The following is a 16,098-nucleotide window of genomic DNA, read 5'->3' as shown; positions in this document are numbered from 1 at the left end:
TCCAGCTAGCTGTGCTAGCACAAGTCTTACATCTACTGCCCTACTTTGCCCTGACATGGATGGCAGTACCTCATATTACACACACACCCCCTTTGAAAACTCAAGCTAGTTTTTCAAGTGACCTTTGAGAAAAAAAGGCTTGAGAGAAATAAGCCTATCTGGGAATATGTTACTCCATTCCCTGTTTTGAGAATCTGCCTTTGCAATGCTGACCCCATTATAGTGTTGCACTGTCATATCATATGCCTGCAATCCTAGGCCCCACCATAGTAACTTGGGATTTCACTGGCTGGTCTTGTCCTCTATTGAGGCAGAAAAGGTGGCAAAAGCTTTGGTAGAGGTTTTCAGCAGGGTAGGTTTCCCCGAGAAAAATACTGACTGAGGTGCCCATTTCATGTTAGACCTGCTGGCTTGTTTATGGAAGAACTGTGGGTGAAGCACCTAAAGACCACCCCCAACCCGGACTAATGGTCTTGTGGAGATGTTGAAATTTATGATGCTAAAGACCATGCTATGGGCATTTGCAGACCAGTTTAAGAGGGAGTGGGACAAATATTTGCCCCATCTGTTGTTTGCTTACACAGAAGTGCCCCAGGAATCCAAAGAGGGACATTTGAATAGGAATTTGGAGTCCTCTGACACTTTAATCTGGCCTTTTGGGAGCTGGAGGTTGAGAATCCGGCCATTTAGAAGAAGCAGTAAAGGCATCTAGGAAGGCTGGCAGAACAGGAGGTATGGCAGATGGGGAAGTGGAGTCCATCTGCAGCAGGTCATAATACCTTATTTTGGACGTCAGACACCTAAAAACAATTCCAGTTGAAGAACTCCCTCATCTTAAGAGTTGCTTCCCCAAATGAGATATCCTCTCCCGGAGAATCAGTGCCATTAGATTCCTATTCTGGAGAGCATAACCCAAAGGGGAACCTCCATTTGGTTAAAGGTGGATGGGCCTGACGTCGACCTACACTCCACAATGTTGGTAGGAACATCCTCTTGCATTATGATCTTGGTAATGCCACGTGAGCACTCGGTCACAACGAGCCGTGGTCCCCCCCCCACGCCGACCTGGACGCCTGTGAGGATTCCCTCGAGGATGTGCTCATAGCGTCCTTCATGGCCTCCCCACTGGTACCCGATCAAAGGAGTGTTTACGGACTCTGGGACGGTCTACAGGCCAACATCGGCTTTGGGAGAGATGCCCAAAACAGAGGAAGGAGTGGGTAAATTAGGTCTAGGCTTCTTAGGTTGCAGCTCACAGGAAGGTTCCAATGCAGCTTCCATGTCACACATGAGACCCTTTAGGCACTACTTTTGAGATACAAGTTTAGGGAGGTTAAGCAACTCCATGGACATCTATATTCTACATGGCCCCACTTGTTACATTTACATGTAACCCTTGATCCTGGCCATATACCTGAACTAGTGGCTTCTCCTGTTACTAGTAGACTCTGTTGGGGCGGTTTAGGTTTTCCACCATGGGTTCCCTCATATCCACGTGCAGCACTGGGCACCCCTTTCCTCTGCAGTGATGCCCTGCTTGCTAGGTAGAGGTCTCCTTTTTTCCACAATTCATCTGCTGAGTTGCATTCATTGCCTCCCAACAAGATTCTCATGTCCTCAGGCAAAGTGCCAAGGGCTTGTTTCCTCACCAAAAGGTTTGCCAGCTTTTTAAACATGCTGGTCTGACACCCACTCACCTACTTATGAAAATAAGTGTTTAGTTCAGCAATAAAATCACATACACTTTCATCTGCTTTACGTCTATGCTCACAAAACTTTTTTTCTGTAAGCTTCAGGTGTAAACTTAAACATTGTAATAAACAGTGCTTAACTTGATCATAATCTAAACAATCCGTGTCAGACAATTTAGAAACAACAGTTACAAGCTTAACCATGGAGTAAGGGGTGAGGAAATGTACCCAGAGCCTTCGGTCAGCATTACACTGTTTGCATACTCTTCCAAACAGATGAATGAAACTATCTAAATTAACATCTTGGTATGGAGGAAGAAGTTTACTGATCTTTACTGCTTCTGGGATATGGTGACTCCCTTCTCCATTCCCTCCATGACCCTGGGGAAGAGTCACATTTCCTTTTCATGTTGCCTCTGCCTCTCATTTTCTTCAGCTTATAAATGGAGCAGTCTTCTTTGTTGATTCTACTTTGACCTCCAAATGCTGCAGTCTCTCTGCTGATTCTAGTTCCAAATATTTGGCCTCCAGTTCAAGTCTCTAACTCTAGATGGATTTTTATGTCCTCTGCGGAAAAGCTGAACTGCCCTGTTTCTGGGAGATGTTGGATCCAACATGGCCGCTTTTTCCTGCTACGACTCCAAGCTCCATGTTCCTCCCCTTACCCACAATGCCCCTGTCTCCCTTCTCCCTTCAGATCGAGTTTGCTGCCTAACATATAACAGATACCAGACCTAATAATACCTTATCCTCCAACACCAACAATGCCAGTCTGGTTGTCTTCCTGGTCTGTGATCCAGCTGTGTTTAAGGCTGCAATAATTTCCCCTTTAGTCAGGTTGGCATGTCGCAGTCCTTTGGCTTGGCACATCTCAGCGAACTGGTTCCTTGTCAGCTTGCCATAATCCTCTGCTGGCATCCTTGCCTGCTCTCCCTGACTAAGCTAACAAAAAGTAAATAAATAAAACTATTATGATACGAAACTCTGAAGGCCTTTGTGGCTGCTTGAGCGTACAAACACCTTCTTTAGTGACCACTGCTTACAGGCTACAGGAATTCAATATCCACACCATCGCTCAACAATATGTGAGCATGTGAAGATCCTGCCACTGCCAACCAATTAAAATTTGATGCCCACTACTGTTGCCAATATGTGATGGGCACTGATACGTGCTGTGCCAGTAATCAAGGAGCCTGAATCTTCACCACTGAAACTGAACATGGACATGCACTTGCAGTACAAATGGATACATTCAATATTTCAAGTACAGTTTCCCCTTAAGAGCAGCACACAGGGAACACACTCAACCCCAGGGCCTGGATCCCTCCAGATCCTCAATAAGACCCCCCCCCCACTGGTACATGTGTAGGGTTAGGTCCTCAGTCAAGTGTCCAAGTCCTCCAGCACAATCTGTAAACCCAGTGCTTTGTGTCCCTGACCCAAGTAGCTGACACACAAATTTTGAGAGATTTGATTTGCATGTACATACACACCCCTGGGAACGGCTGGCACAGGTCTACTAGCTATGCCCCTTCTGCCCAGACTATGAGGTAGTTACCACTGCTACCAGACACTTCACAATCATCTACTCTAAGGCCCTTAATAAAGGGTATCCAATTATACTGTGTAATATTAATACTAATACAAATGATATTAGTTTACCAAGACAGCTAGGCCTTCTGGAGTGGCCGACACAGTGTCACCAATTAAATATAAGTATTCTCAAAGGTGAGATACTCTCTACAAGAACCAGCCATAATAAAAGTTTTAAATATATTTAATAATAAATAATAAAAGAAAAGAAAAATACTAAATATATATTAACAGTAAACCATTGTTCAAATCACATAAAATATTAAAAACAACACTGAAGGATAGACTCGTACAAATAAAGAATTACAATCCATAAATTAAGCTTCACTACATTCCTGACTGAATCTAAGAAAATGTATTATTCCCTAATTACTTGGGCAAGGCAAGATGAAATATGTGAGCAGTCTTTCTAGTCAGGCATTAACAGCTCATTTACATTTCCCTTACTTTTTCTTAAAATAAACCAGTTGGTTAATCACTGCTATGCCAGTGTTCTCTATTAAAATATATACATTATTCAGATACCATAATACATGTACATTTCTCTTCATTTCAGCAGGGTGCACTGTTGACACATTTTAACACAATTAACGCAAGCAAAGCTCATAAATAAATTTTCAGCACAAGCATCTGTAAAAATCAGTTTGATATACTAATGGCATAGAATTATTTACACAACTCCAGCTAGCTGTGCTGACAGAAGTCTTACATCCACTGCCCTACTTCTCCCTGGCATGGCTGGCAGTACCTCCTATTGTCACACATGGTGGCTGTATGGGCCACATCAGAGGCAACCAGGGAAAAAGATGAATGGTTTGAGGACACAGAACTGGCCACAGTGCAGCCACATTAGTGGCTGAGTCACTTTAGCAGCCTGCTATGATGGTAAAGGCTGTTTAGTACTAAATTTCCTTCTTTTTGGGGCTGGAAGGAGGAAAAAAAATATGAGGAACTGGTAAGGTGGTCCATGGTTAAAAGAAGCCTGGCAGCAATAGTCAGTAAACCAGGTAAGCAGTAAAAAAGTAACTTTTCTCACACACAAACACACAAAAAGAAAATTTAAATAGTTACTCCAGCTCCCCTGCCAAACTAAAGTAATAAAGATTTTACTTCAGATAAAGTAATTTTATCTTTTTGCAACAAAGTTATAGAAAAACAAACAAAAGAAAAGCAAAGCTGCCCTTTAAAAGTAATCAAAAGTCACATGACAGTCATTAAAAACATATTTTTCTACCGTTACAATAATTACTAGTTTTATAGAAAAAGTACAATTTCCGTAATGAGGTTCTTCCCCAAAGAGAACTTATCTGTCAGTATATCATATGAAGTGTAATAAAAAGCAGAACAGGAGAAAACACAAAGCTGCTTTCCTTTAGGGACACGATGACTGCCCCCTCCCCAACAAAATAAGCAAAGCAGAAGACTCTATCCGTACAATGCCAAATAAAAAAGGCAGCCTCAATGCAAGGCACTGAAAATGAAGCAAAGTCTGAAAAAAATCTGTGAAGCATTAAAATAAAGATCATCTACATCCTTGAGAAAACAGGGCATGTGGGACTATGCCAAACACTTTTGAACATCTAATAGGAACCAAGAAAAACATGCGCAAACTTTTCTGGGGAAAAAAAAAACAAGATGCAAGAGAACCAAATAAGAAATTTCCTTTTCCAGGGGCAATAGTAGGGAATATATGAAACAGTCTATCTGAGGAGATCAGGTCCCTGGACTAAAGGGATGAATTCTAGACTACAACCTCAGATCAGAGAGTAGACTGGGCAATGGATAAAATGACCGCGGACAGAGTGGTAGATGGAGCAGTACTTGGTCATTCCTTCCTTACAGACAGAGAATGGACATGGGTCACAGGCATGTGCATCCTGTTACATGGAAGCATCTTCTACTAAGGGGTAGGGATGTTTGCAGACTTGGTTACTCACAGGAAGTCATAGCAGTCCCACAGTGCATCCAGTACACACACACACCCATATCTTGTATACTACCAGGCCAATAAAAGGGGGAAGCAACAGGTTAAAAATGTAACCCCTCTGATGGCTGAATGGATTAATGGCCTCAGCAGAATCCTGCTCTTTCAAGGGATACTTTGTTTAGGATGCTAATGGTCAGGAGGTACTCAGAAGTGGTAAAGATAAATAGGCAAATCAATCTCCATTTGTTATGAGATATAGTAACCTTTTATAAAATTATTACATGTAGAACATCTCAGTAAAGCCCTGTTTACATTTTGTATGCATGTAAGAGAGAAGCTTTAAACAGCTTCCCGACTAACCTTTTTACTCCGCATGTAAGACAACCGTCCCTCATGGGCATCGGGGTAAGTGCAAAACAGGTACGTAGTGATTGCATGCTTCAGAAATGAATCACCTAACATCTCCAGGCGTTCCAAGTTGAATCCATCACTGGCATTTGAAAGTGTCAAGGCTTGAAGGATGAGACCAGGATTGGGACCGAGGGTTTTGGAGGAACATGAACTTGTGGGGATACTTTCAGGGACCAAAGTTTCAGATAAAACAGACCACGGTTCTGAAGTGCTGTTAAATGATGCTGCTTTTGTGCAACAGTTCGAGGTAGATTTGTCAGCATTTCCATCAAGGTACTTATTACTCTGAGTAATACATTTATCGCTGGTCTGAGTAATACATTTATCGCTGGTTTGGGGCTGGTTTACACTCTTATATAAACTTTGCAATGTAAGTGAGGTAGTTTGTTGCACAGCTATTTCATGCCTAAAAGAGTTCAGCTCATTTTCCTCGCAAAAGTCTTCACCTTCCCAAGTAGCAATACCGTTTGTGAGGTTTTCGGTATATGCAACACCATTGACTGCTACAGTTTCCGTTGAGATATCAACGATTTGAAGCTTATTTGAGAAGTCACTCCTTGGTGCTTTGCAGTTCACACAGTTAAGGTCATGACTCCTTATGAAGGAGCAGCTAGGATTAGCACCAGGACACGCAGCATTCTCAGGGGCAAAGGTCATGCTATTGTGCTTACAGTAATCTTCATTATCCTCCAAACTGGAGCTGGAAGTGGAAATGAATGTTCTGCTGTCTATGGACTTCTTCCACCCAAAATCCAAATTAGGGTACCTGCAATGAGACACAAGAATTCAGCATTAAAATTCTAAACCAACTTACTGCAACAACAGTGTGTGGCTCTAGTATTATGCAGTCATTCTACCAGTATACTACTACCATTAAATAATAAATAGCAGGTGATGACCTACTGAAAATAAACATTTCTATCTTGAAAGCACTTCCTCAGTCCTACTAAAGTACATTTCATCACCTTAATCTTTCTCCCAGGACCACAGCACAGTTCCTTTCCCAGGTGAGTCTCACACTTCTACTGGAAGGTATTCTAGGCTATCAGACTGCATTTGCCCACATAATCAGAAAACAAAGCAGAGATACTGAAACAATTACATAGGCTGATGGGTTTTAATTTTAAGACTTACCCATCCTTAACTTATAGCCAAATGTAAGAGTGCAACAGCAATGTGAGGGAGACAACCCCACCTACATAGGGCTGTGCCCTTCATTTGCCTCTCTACAATGCAATCTCTGCCTTTTGTTACAGCACTTTTATTATAGGTGCGTACTCCCAAGCTGTCTCCACCCCCAGCGCACACAACCTGCAACCAAACACTGCGTCATCACTCCCCATTTCCCTTCATCATCAGTACGCCCAACACCAACGTTGCGAAATCAAAGCTTCTGTGTCACAGGCAGGGCTTTATCCCTGTATGTACAAAGCCAGCAATTTCTAATGTACAGATTTTATGAACAGTAGCAGTTACTGAACACAAAAAAGGAACATAGGGCCCTTTCTGACACAATTACAAAACCGCAATGACACTTGTTACTGAAGTGCAGTAAAACAGTAAGTACATAAAAAGAAGTTATGTACTCACCAGAGCATTCCATCTGAGTAGTTCTACTTCATTTGTCTTCAATCTGTGGGTCTTCGGATCCAACACGGCCGCTTTTTCCTGCTACGACTCCAAGCTCCATGTTCCTCCCCTTACCCATAATGCCCCTGTCTCCCTTCTCCCTTCAGATCGAGTTTGCTGCCTAACATATAACAGATACCAGACCTAATAATACCTTATCCTCCAACACCAACATCGCAAAAGAGCTTTAGCCCTGACAGAACCAAAGATCCCAGCAACAATTGTCTGGTACAAAGGACGTGTCAAATCCCAGAGAAGGTTAGGGGGAAGGAGGGGGGAATGGCTGAAGACAAATAAGAAGAACTACGCAGATGGAACGTTATGGTGAGTACATAACTTCTTTATGTGAAGTTTACTTCATTTGATCTTAGTCCCCAGCTACCTAACTCTTGGGAGGCCCTCATGGAAGGATATTCCAGAGCACCGCAAAGCCAAAGGATGCTCTACTCCTAGAGACCAAATCCAGTTTATAATGAGAGATAAAGATATGAGATGACGCCCAAGTAGCAGCTGAACAAATATCATCCAAAGAGACCATAGACGAACAGGCTGCTGACGTAGCCATAGATCGGGTTGAATGAGCTTTCACTTTTCCTGGAAGAGACAAACCTCTATTTGAATAAACCCGGCCAATACATTGTGAAATCCAGATAGCAATAGTCACTTTTGAGACAGGTTCACCAAAGAGGGGCTTGGCATAGGACACAAAAAGCTGATCAGACTTGCGGAAAGGTATAGTCCTGTGCAGATAAAACCCCAACTGCCTATGTACATCCAGTAAATGTAATTTGTATTCCCCTTTGTTCTGGTAGTTCGGAGAAAATATTGGTAAATTAATAATCTGATTTATATTGACTTCTGAAGCTATCTTGGGAAAAAAGGACGGGTTAGTGCGCAGCAATATTCTATCTTTGTGAAAGATCATGTAAGGGGTTTTGATGGAAAGAGCTTGAATTTCTGACACCCTTCTAGCAGACGTGATGGCAACCAAAAAGGCAGTTTTCCAGGTCAAAAATTGTAGATCCACAGATGCCGCAGGCTCAAAGGGAGAAACAACCAATGCCTGCAACAGTAAGGTGTGGTCCCATGGAGGGATTGGATCCTTAACCGGGGGGGGGGGTCTGAGAAGAAAGGCACCTTTGAGGAAGGACTTAAAGTTTAGCTCAAGCCAGCGAAAACATGTCTACCCCAACATGAAAGTTAGAAATGGCGGCTAGCTGAACTTTCACTGTAGAGGAACTAGTACCCTGATGAAAAATGCTAGTTAGGAAATCTAAGACTGCTGAAAGTGGTGCAGTGAAAGGGTCCAAAGACCTCTCCATGGCCCTAATAGAAAAAAGTTTCCATTTACTACAATAAACTTTCCTGGTGGACGACTTATGAGCCACCAATACCACCAGAATGGATTTAACGGGAGAAGATAGACTGGGAGTTCTAAGAATCACTGGAACCGGAACAGCCAAGCAGTGAGCTTCAGACTGTCCAGATCTGGGTGAGGAATCCCCGAGGGGATGTGAAAGCAGATCCAGGACCGGATCCAAGATCCATGGTGCAACAACTAGGTGAGACCTGAGTAAGGGAAACCAAACCTGACTAGACCAGAATGGGGATATGAGGATCACAGTGCTCCCCAGCCTTCGGGCTTTCTGTAGAAACTTCAGCATGAGGGGGGGGGGGGGATAAGCATAAAGAAGCCTGGGAGGCCAAGGATGAATCATAACGTCTCTGGGGACTTCCCCCGGAGGGGGGTCCAGAGCGAAAAACTCACTGCATTTCACGTTGGAAAGAGACGCGAAGAGATCGCAACAACGGCGACCCCAGTCTAGGAAGATCTGCTCCAGTACTGAAGACATCAGAGACCACTCGTAAGGCATCAGGGATAGATCTGTTGAGCCTATCCGCTAAAATGCTGGACTGTCCCGGGATGTACGTTGCCACCAGAAAATGGCTGGTGGAGATCGCCCATTCCTACACTCTCATGGTCTCTCGACATAAGGGATAAGATCTGTTTCCACCCTGTTTGCTGATGTACCAGACCACTGACCTGTTGTCCATCTGAATTGCAATTGTTCCCAGAGGAAGAGGAGTATGGAGGGCCTGCAATGCAAGAACCACCACTCTCATCTCTGGAACACTGATATGCAGACAGGTCTCGGGAGGGGAGCACGTGCCTTGGACTATCCTTCCCGAGCAATACCCCCCAAGTAGGGAGGGGTCCGTGGTCACCATGGTTTGGGGTAAAGGGGGTTGAAAGAAATGGCCCCTTGAGTAGATCTGGGATCTGAATCCACCACCAAAGGGAGTCCCTGCAGATTTTTGAAATTCTCACCAGGAAGGATAAGGGAAGGTCTAAAAGCGACCACTGTACTGCTAGAGTCCACTGCAGTACTCTCATATGAAGGCGTGCCACAGGGAGAAGATTTATCGTTGCCGCCATAGAAACTAAGGCTCTTAACACCGCTTTGGCTGTTGGTAACTGGTTCTGAAGGATGTGCAAGACTTGAAGCCTCAAGCTGCGTAACATGTCTGAGGTGAGAAAAATGTGCGATTGTACTGTGTCCAGCCATGTCTCAATGAATTCTAGAACTTGGACCGATTGGAGAGCAGACTTGTTCATGTTGATCGTGATGCACAACTTGTTGGCTAGCTGAAGAAAGGAGTCTCTGGCCTGACGTAGCACATGCTCTGAGGGGGCGGTAAGGAGCCAACAGTCTAGGTACGGAAAGACCTGAAGCCTCAGGTGAGGCGATACCACTGTCATTACCTTGGCAAACACCCAGGGGGCTGTGGTGAGACCGAAGGGGAGGGCTTGAAATTGGTAATGATTGGCTCACAGCCGGAAGCGAAGGAACCTCCGGGAGTGCCTGTGCATCTTGATGTGATAGCACACATCCTGGAGGTCGATCGAGCACATCCAGTCACTGTCCTGTAGATAAGGCAGAATAGACTGAATCGTGACCATCCGGAATTTTGTCTTGGTTACTGACCGGTTCAACTGGGAGAGATCCAATATTGGTCTGAGGTTCCCCATCTTTTTTGGCACTAAAAAGAACCAGGAATAAACCCCGGATCCAGACTGGTCTTGGAGTTGGATGACTCGTTTTCTCAGTAGTGATTCTACCTGTACTACTGCTTCCTCCCGCTGCATGGGTGGAACGTCGAGAGGGTTTTGGTGGAAGGAGGTGGATCCGTGAAGGGAATGAAATATCCTCTGGATATGATTCACAACACCCACTGATCTGTAGTGATGAACTCCCATGCTAGTGGGTGAAGCGACAAATGACCCCCGACTGCCTTCAGAGATGGACAGCCGGGCAACCCTTCAGGGTTGCTGCCCGGGTTTATCCGAGAAAGGATCTCGGGACCCGAAATTCCTAGGACCCCCCCCCCTCTGCCTCTAGGGCGATGCCTGTCATATCCCCCTCTGCCTCTGTGGGGCTGGGGAGTCCCAGGAAAACACGTGAGACTTTTGGAACCACATCTTCTTCTGACCTCGTTGATTCCTGGAAAAGGACCTTTGAGGCAGGAAGAAGCGGACCCCGACAGCAGACAGTCTCTTCCCGTCCTTCTTGCTCTGGACTAATGTTTTTCTGACTGTCTTCCCAAAGAGGGAGGAACCATCAAAAGGGGCATTGGTGAAAGACGCCTTGATGGGCTCTGAGAACTGACATAAGTGGAGCCAGGCGTAACGCCGGATGGCAACGTCTGACCCAGCCGCCCTTGCGGCTCCCTCTGTGGCACGGGAGACCAAACGCATGGACGTGGTGGCTACAGATTTTAGGGTGGCCATTTATGCATTGAATGTCTTCTTGTCCTCTGCAACATGGACCCTAGGGTAGACTCCGTGACTTCCTTGACCTGATCTCTCTCAAGTCGAATAACATGTGCTATGTAGTTCAGAGCCCTCACACAGAAGGTCGCTGAAGCATAGACTCGCTTCCCAAAACGATTCAACGTCCTCGACTCTCGGTCAGGTGGATGAACTGTGGAACTCTCCTGGGCGAGTTCCTTCTTGGTGGCCACCGCCACCTGCATAGCATCTACAGAGGACCCCTTATGCCAGTGTAGTTTGTCAGCAGGGGGACTCAGGACCTTGTCTGGGTGCTTGGGTATCGGCTCTACGGTGCCTGCCTCCTTCCATGCCCTAGATGTAATTAAATCCAAGAGTGGATCGGCAGGAGGGGACACGCAAGAGGTAGATGGGTCCGAGCCGAATGGCTCCAGAAACATGGACTCGGAGGTCGGCTTTGGGGAGACCACCCCCTCTTTGGCGTAGGATTTCCATGTCTTCAAAGAAGACATCCTCAGGGGTGATCTTGGGGAACCTTCCCCTTCATCCAGTTCCACGTCTTCTGTGAGGGACTCTGGAAGAGAGTCCAAGTGCCTCCTTTTACATGTATGCTTGCATGGGGGGGGGGGGCTCCTCAGGAGGGCTCTCCGGGGAGGTCTCGCAAGCGGGTTGTTTCAAGGTCGGAACATCCTGGGGCATTACGGCTACGGGCTATCCCTGAAAGGGCAAGATGGTCGAATCTGCACTCAAGACTAGGGGGGGGTCTAGACAGACTCCGAAGATGAAATAGTCAGAGGCCTCAACCCTGTGAGAATTCTCTCCACCACGTCGAATGCAGAGGGGGAACGGACCTCCTGGACTGAACTGACGTAAGTCGCTTCCCCCTGATCCGACTGGGGAGTCGGAGCCGAGATGCCGAGAGGGATGCTTCTCTCCAACAAGCTCGGAGCAGAGAACACCCCCTTGGATCCGACCCCGATGCTACGGCTCCGAGAGGTCGGATCCACTTTAGTTGATTCCGACACATTCAGGGCACTGGCCGGACACGGTACCATTGGTGCAGACACCTCAACTCAGACTGTCCTTGGATCCAATGGCTCAGATACCGTGGTTTGGATTGGAGAAAGAGTAATAGGTCTGAAAACTTGTTGGAAGGCACCCGCTCCTGTGGGAGAAGGGCCTGGCAAGACCCCCATTTGAATTTGAGTGTGGATAAATCTCTGCATCATCTTATCCATCTACGCTTCCGAAAGGCTCGGGGTGGAGCGGGAGGATGCTACCGAAGTGGGCCGGAAGAGCCAGTGGGGAGAGGGCCTTGGGGGCGACCGGCTAACGATAACCACGGGCTCAGGGGAGAACCTAGAGGACCTGAGCTGAGGTGAAACAGGCCTGGAAACAGGCTTAATCTTCGGAGGGGAACCGGCCTCCAACGAGCAATCTGGGGAGCGCTTGCAAGGACAGTCCTTCTTGAACATGTCCCATTCCCCGGGCCTCTTGGCGGGAGGGTGAGTCCCATAGGCCAAGGGGAAGACAAAGCAGCAGCCGCTGCTTTGTTGGTAGAAGGTGGGACATCCATCCCAGCAGTGGAGGGCAATAGGCACTTCACAATAAGTTTGTCTCACCTCTCCCTTAAGAGCTCTGGGGTTAAACCTAGCACAAATAGGACAAGGGGACTGGAGGTGAGCCACCACCAAACAAGTGGCAATCCGCCGAGGAAAACTTATGGCCACACTCTGTGCATCTCTTGAACCCAGGCTTTGGGGCGTCCGCCATGCCTTAGCTTGTTCAAGCCACACACACACAGACACAGACACAGACACAGGCACACGCACGCGCACGCACACGCACACACACACACACACACACACACACACACACACACACACACACACACACACACACACACACACACAAAATCACGAGAAAGAAAGGAGTGGAAGAAGATAGAAAAGCCTACCAGAAAACAACTACGATAAACCCGTGAAGGTACAGAAAAGGTTAGAAACAAGAAGGATAGCTAGAAAGGTATCAAAAATTAGAGTTTTTTACACTGTTAACTGCAATGGAGCTCGGACCACGCTGCTTCCTCTCAGGCGGCAAATGAGATCTGAAGGGAGACGGGCATTATAGGTAAGGGGAGGAGCTTGGAGCCGTAGCTGGAAAAAACGTCCGTGTCAGATCTGATATGGATCTGAAGACCCACAAGTTGAAGATCAAATGAAGTAAACTACTTCAGATCAGAATGTTCCATTTCAATATTAGTCATGAATCACAAAGCATCTGCAAGTAACAGGGGCTACCTTTACTTTAACAAATGCAACCGTCATATGGCAGTAAACGTTTTATAATGCTGTACCTGTTCATGGCTCAGTTCTCCTTAATTTCCTACTAATCTTCCAACAAAGAGTCTTCTCTTAATTACTTTGTCTCCCCCTTTATGCTTTTTAAACAATTTCTCTGCAGGTTTCCCAGTAAGTCTTATCATTCTGACTGTTTGCACCAGATGTGCTCCATCGTATGTCTTAGCATGTATCACGTTTGCATCTTTGCTTTTCCAGTCGAGCATTAATATTTTTTTCATCCTCATGTTCAAGCATGCATTACATATTCACATCCTATTATGTTTACATATTAATTTTATGTTTGCAGCAAGTTATGCCCAGCAATGAATTGCATATTTATATCCTGGAAGTAATATTCATGAGTTACAAAACTCACGCACAAAGGAATAGAATCAAATATATAATACAAATCAACAATCTGTTAAAAAATGAAACTAATTTTATCTATTTTACTATTCATCAAATAGGAATGTGGGCTGGTTACCAGATTCTTTTCAGTCCTTACGTAGGTTCAACGAAGAGAATAAACTAAACATGAACGATAAAATGACAGACAATACATGCCACAATGCATACATGAAGTAAAATGACAGACAATACATGCCACAATGCATACATAAAGTATGTTGAATAAACCAGCATCATAATGTATAGGGTTGAGCACAGAGTACACCTCAGAAGACCCCCATTCATACACTGCTTGGACACCTGTAGTACCTGACCGGAGTGAGTAGTCGCTGCTAATTTGCCCATCACACCTGAGGGATAAAATCTAGCATGAGCACTAAGTGTTACCTGCTGGAGTTTTGTGTTTGTAGACTCCACAGTGTCACACTGCATCTCACACAAGTATGTGAGGAGAAAGTACAGACGTGGACGTAAACTTAGCAGCAGATATTCTAGTAAATGTGTACGTAAACGTAACAGCAGATATTCTAATAAATGTGTATGTACACTTAACAGCACATATTCTAATTAATGTTTAAGTAAACTTAACATAACAGCAGATATTCTAATAAATGTGTAAGAAAACAAAATACAGTTGTGTAAAATCTTACCATAATGGTAGATGTCCTTTTCACTTTTGCAGTATTCAACACATTAGGGATCGCCTGCCAAGGGCAGCCTGATTTCTGGCCAGTATACCAAAGCCTTTTGGTTGCTACCTTTTTAATTTCTCCAAATCTTTTCTGTTTCTAATACCATGACAGACATAGATTCCATTCCTAAGTCAAAGTACGATTAAAGTTCATGACATTATTATTGTTTCAATCTTAAGTATGCTATATGTCACACAAATGCTTCTTGCACAGCATAGGACATAGAGGTAACATCCAGATGTACCATCCTCAGAAATGAAAGTCCCAGTAGGAATGGCAGTCCAAGGAAAAGAAAAGTCAATCAGTACATCCAGAAGAGCAATGGACCAGGGGGGTGGAGGACGGAGGGGAGTGAATACTGGCAACAGTGAAGAGGCATCTACTGTTACGGTAAGATTTTACACAACTGTACTATGTCCTTCCATTTCACTGCTGCAGTATTCAATACATTAGGGAGACTGGCACAGCTCAGGGAGAAACGTGGGAGGAGGAAGGACTAGCACAGCCCTCTAGGAAGCCATGAAGGATAGCTCTAGCAAAATCAGCTCTAGATCTGGAGATTCCATCCAACTCACAGTGCTTGGTAAACGTATGCATAGAAGTCCAGGTAGCTGCCTCAAGAAGCGAGTTAGTATCCAAACCCTTGAAAAACGCACCAGAAGAAGCCACAGACCTAGTAGAATGAGCCTTAACAGAAGGTTCTAGCCATGAAAGTTTTTGTTTGTTTGTGTCTTTCGGCTTTTCCCGGTTAGGGGTCGCCACAGTGGAACTCCGGTCCGCTAATGATTGGTAGTTGATTTTTACGTGCCAAGTTCCATGAAAGTAATTAACAAAAAGAAATAGCTTTAGAGAGCCAAGAAGAAATAATTTGTTTGAATACAACTAATCTTAAGGACCTGGGATGAAAGGAAACAGAGCTGATCAGATTTCCTAATAGTCTTATCCAAATAAAATCTGAGTTGTCTACGCACATCCAACATGTGCAGCACCTTCTGATGGGCAGATTGCGGAGAAGAGAAAAAAGTGGGCAAATAAATAGACTGATTAAGGGACAACTCATTCAGCACCTTGAATATAAAGGAAAGATTAATACGCAGTGAGGGCTAACAGAAGTACAGTCTTCCAAGAGCAATGTTGCAAGGAAGTCAAAGCTGTAGGCTCAAAAGGAGGCAGAGTCAACTTTTCCAAAACAAACTTAAGATCCCAGAGAGGAGGACCAGGCTTCCTATGAGGCCTAATATGAAGGATGCCTTTAAGGAATTGTTTAACTTCAAATCTAGAAAATAAAGGAGGAGATAAAGGCACACACGCAGAAATAGCTGATAAGTGGGACTTAACAAAAGAATAAGCCAACCCAGCACTTAGCAATTTACAAAGATAAGAGAGGACCAAAGGAACATCCACAGAAAGTGGATGCAGGTTTTGAGAAACACACCAAACAGACAATCTCTTCCATTTGAATAAACAGGATTTTCTAGTACTGGGTTTCCTGGCCTCTTGCAGGACCCTAAGGATGTCCTCAAAGAAAAAGGTGCTGTGGAATCAAAATCCTATCATCAACAGGATCAACTGAAGAGTGGACAGGTGGGGGTGGATGACAGATCCCTTGTAGTGT

At 44.9% G+C, this 16,098-nt stretch overlaps 1 protein-coding gene across 1 annotated transcript in view; it reads right to left on the bottom strand.

Moving 5' to 3' along the window:
• The window catches only part of DICER1 (dicer 1, ribonuclease III), a gene marked incomplete in the record, with an annotated part of 1,877,097 nt that overhangs the window by 410,010 nt on the left and 1,450,989 nt on the right, over nucleotides 1–16,098 (bottom strand). The window contains 1 exon segment of the mRNA XM_044074618.1: nucleotides 5,572–6,388. Within this exon segment, the coding sequence (XP_043930553.1) occupies nucleotides 5,572–6,388 (817 nt within the window).

This window comes from Protopterus annectens, chromosome 6.part0, assembly GCF_019279795.1.
Source record: "Protopterus annectens isolate FY-2018-M chromosome 6.part0, PAN1.0, whole genome shotgun sequence".
NCBI classification, from domain to species: Eukaryota; Metazoa; Chordata; order Ceratodontiformes; family Protopteridae; genus Protopterus; species Protopterus annectens.
This window is presented reverse-complemented; position numbering and strand designations above follow the sequence as displayed.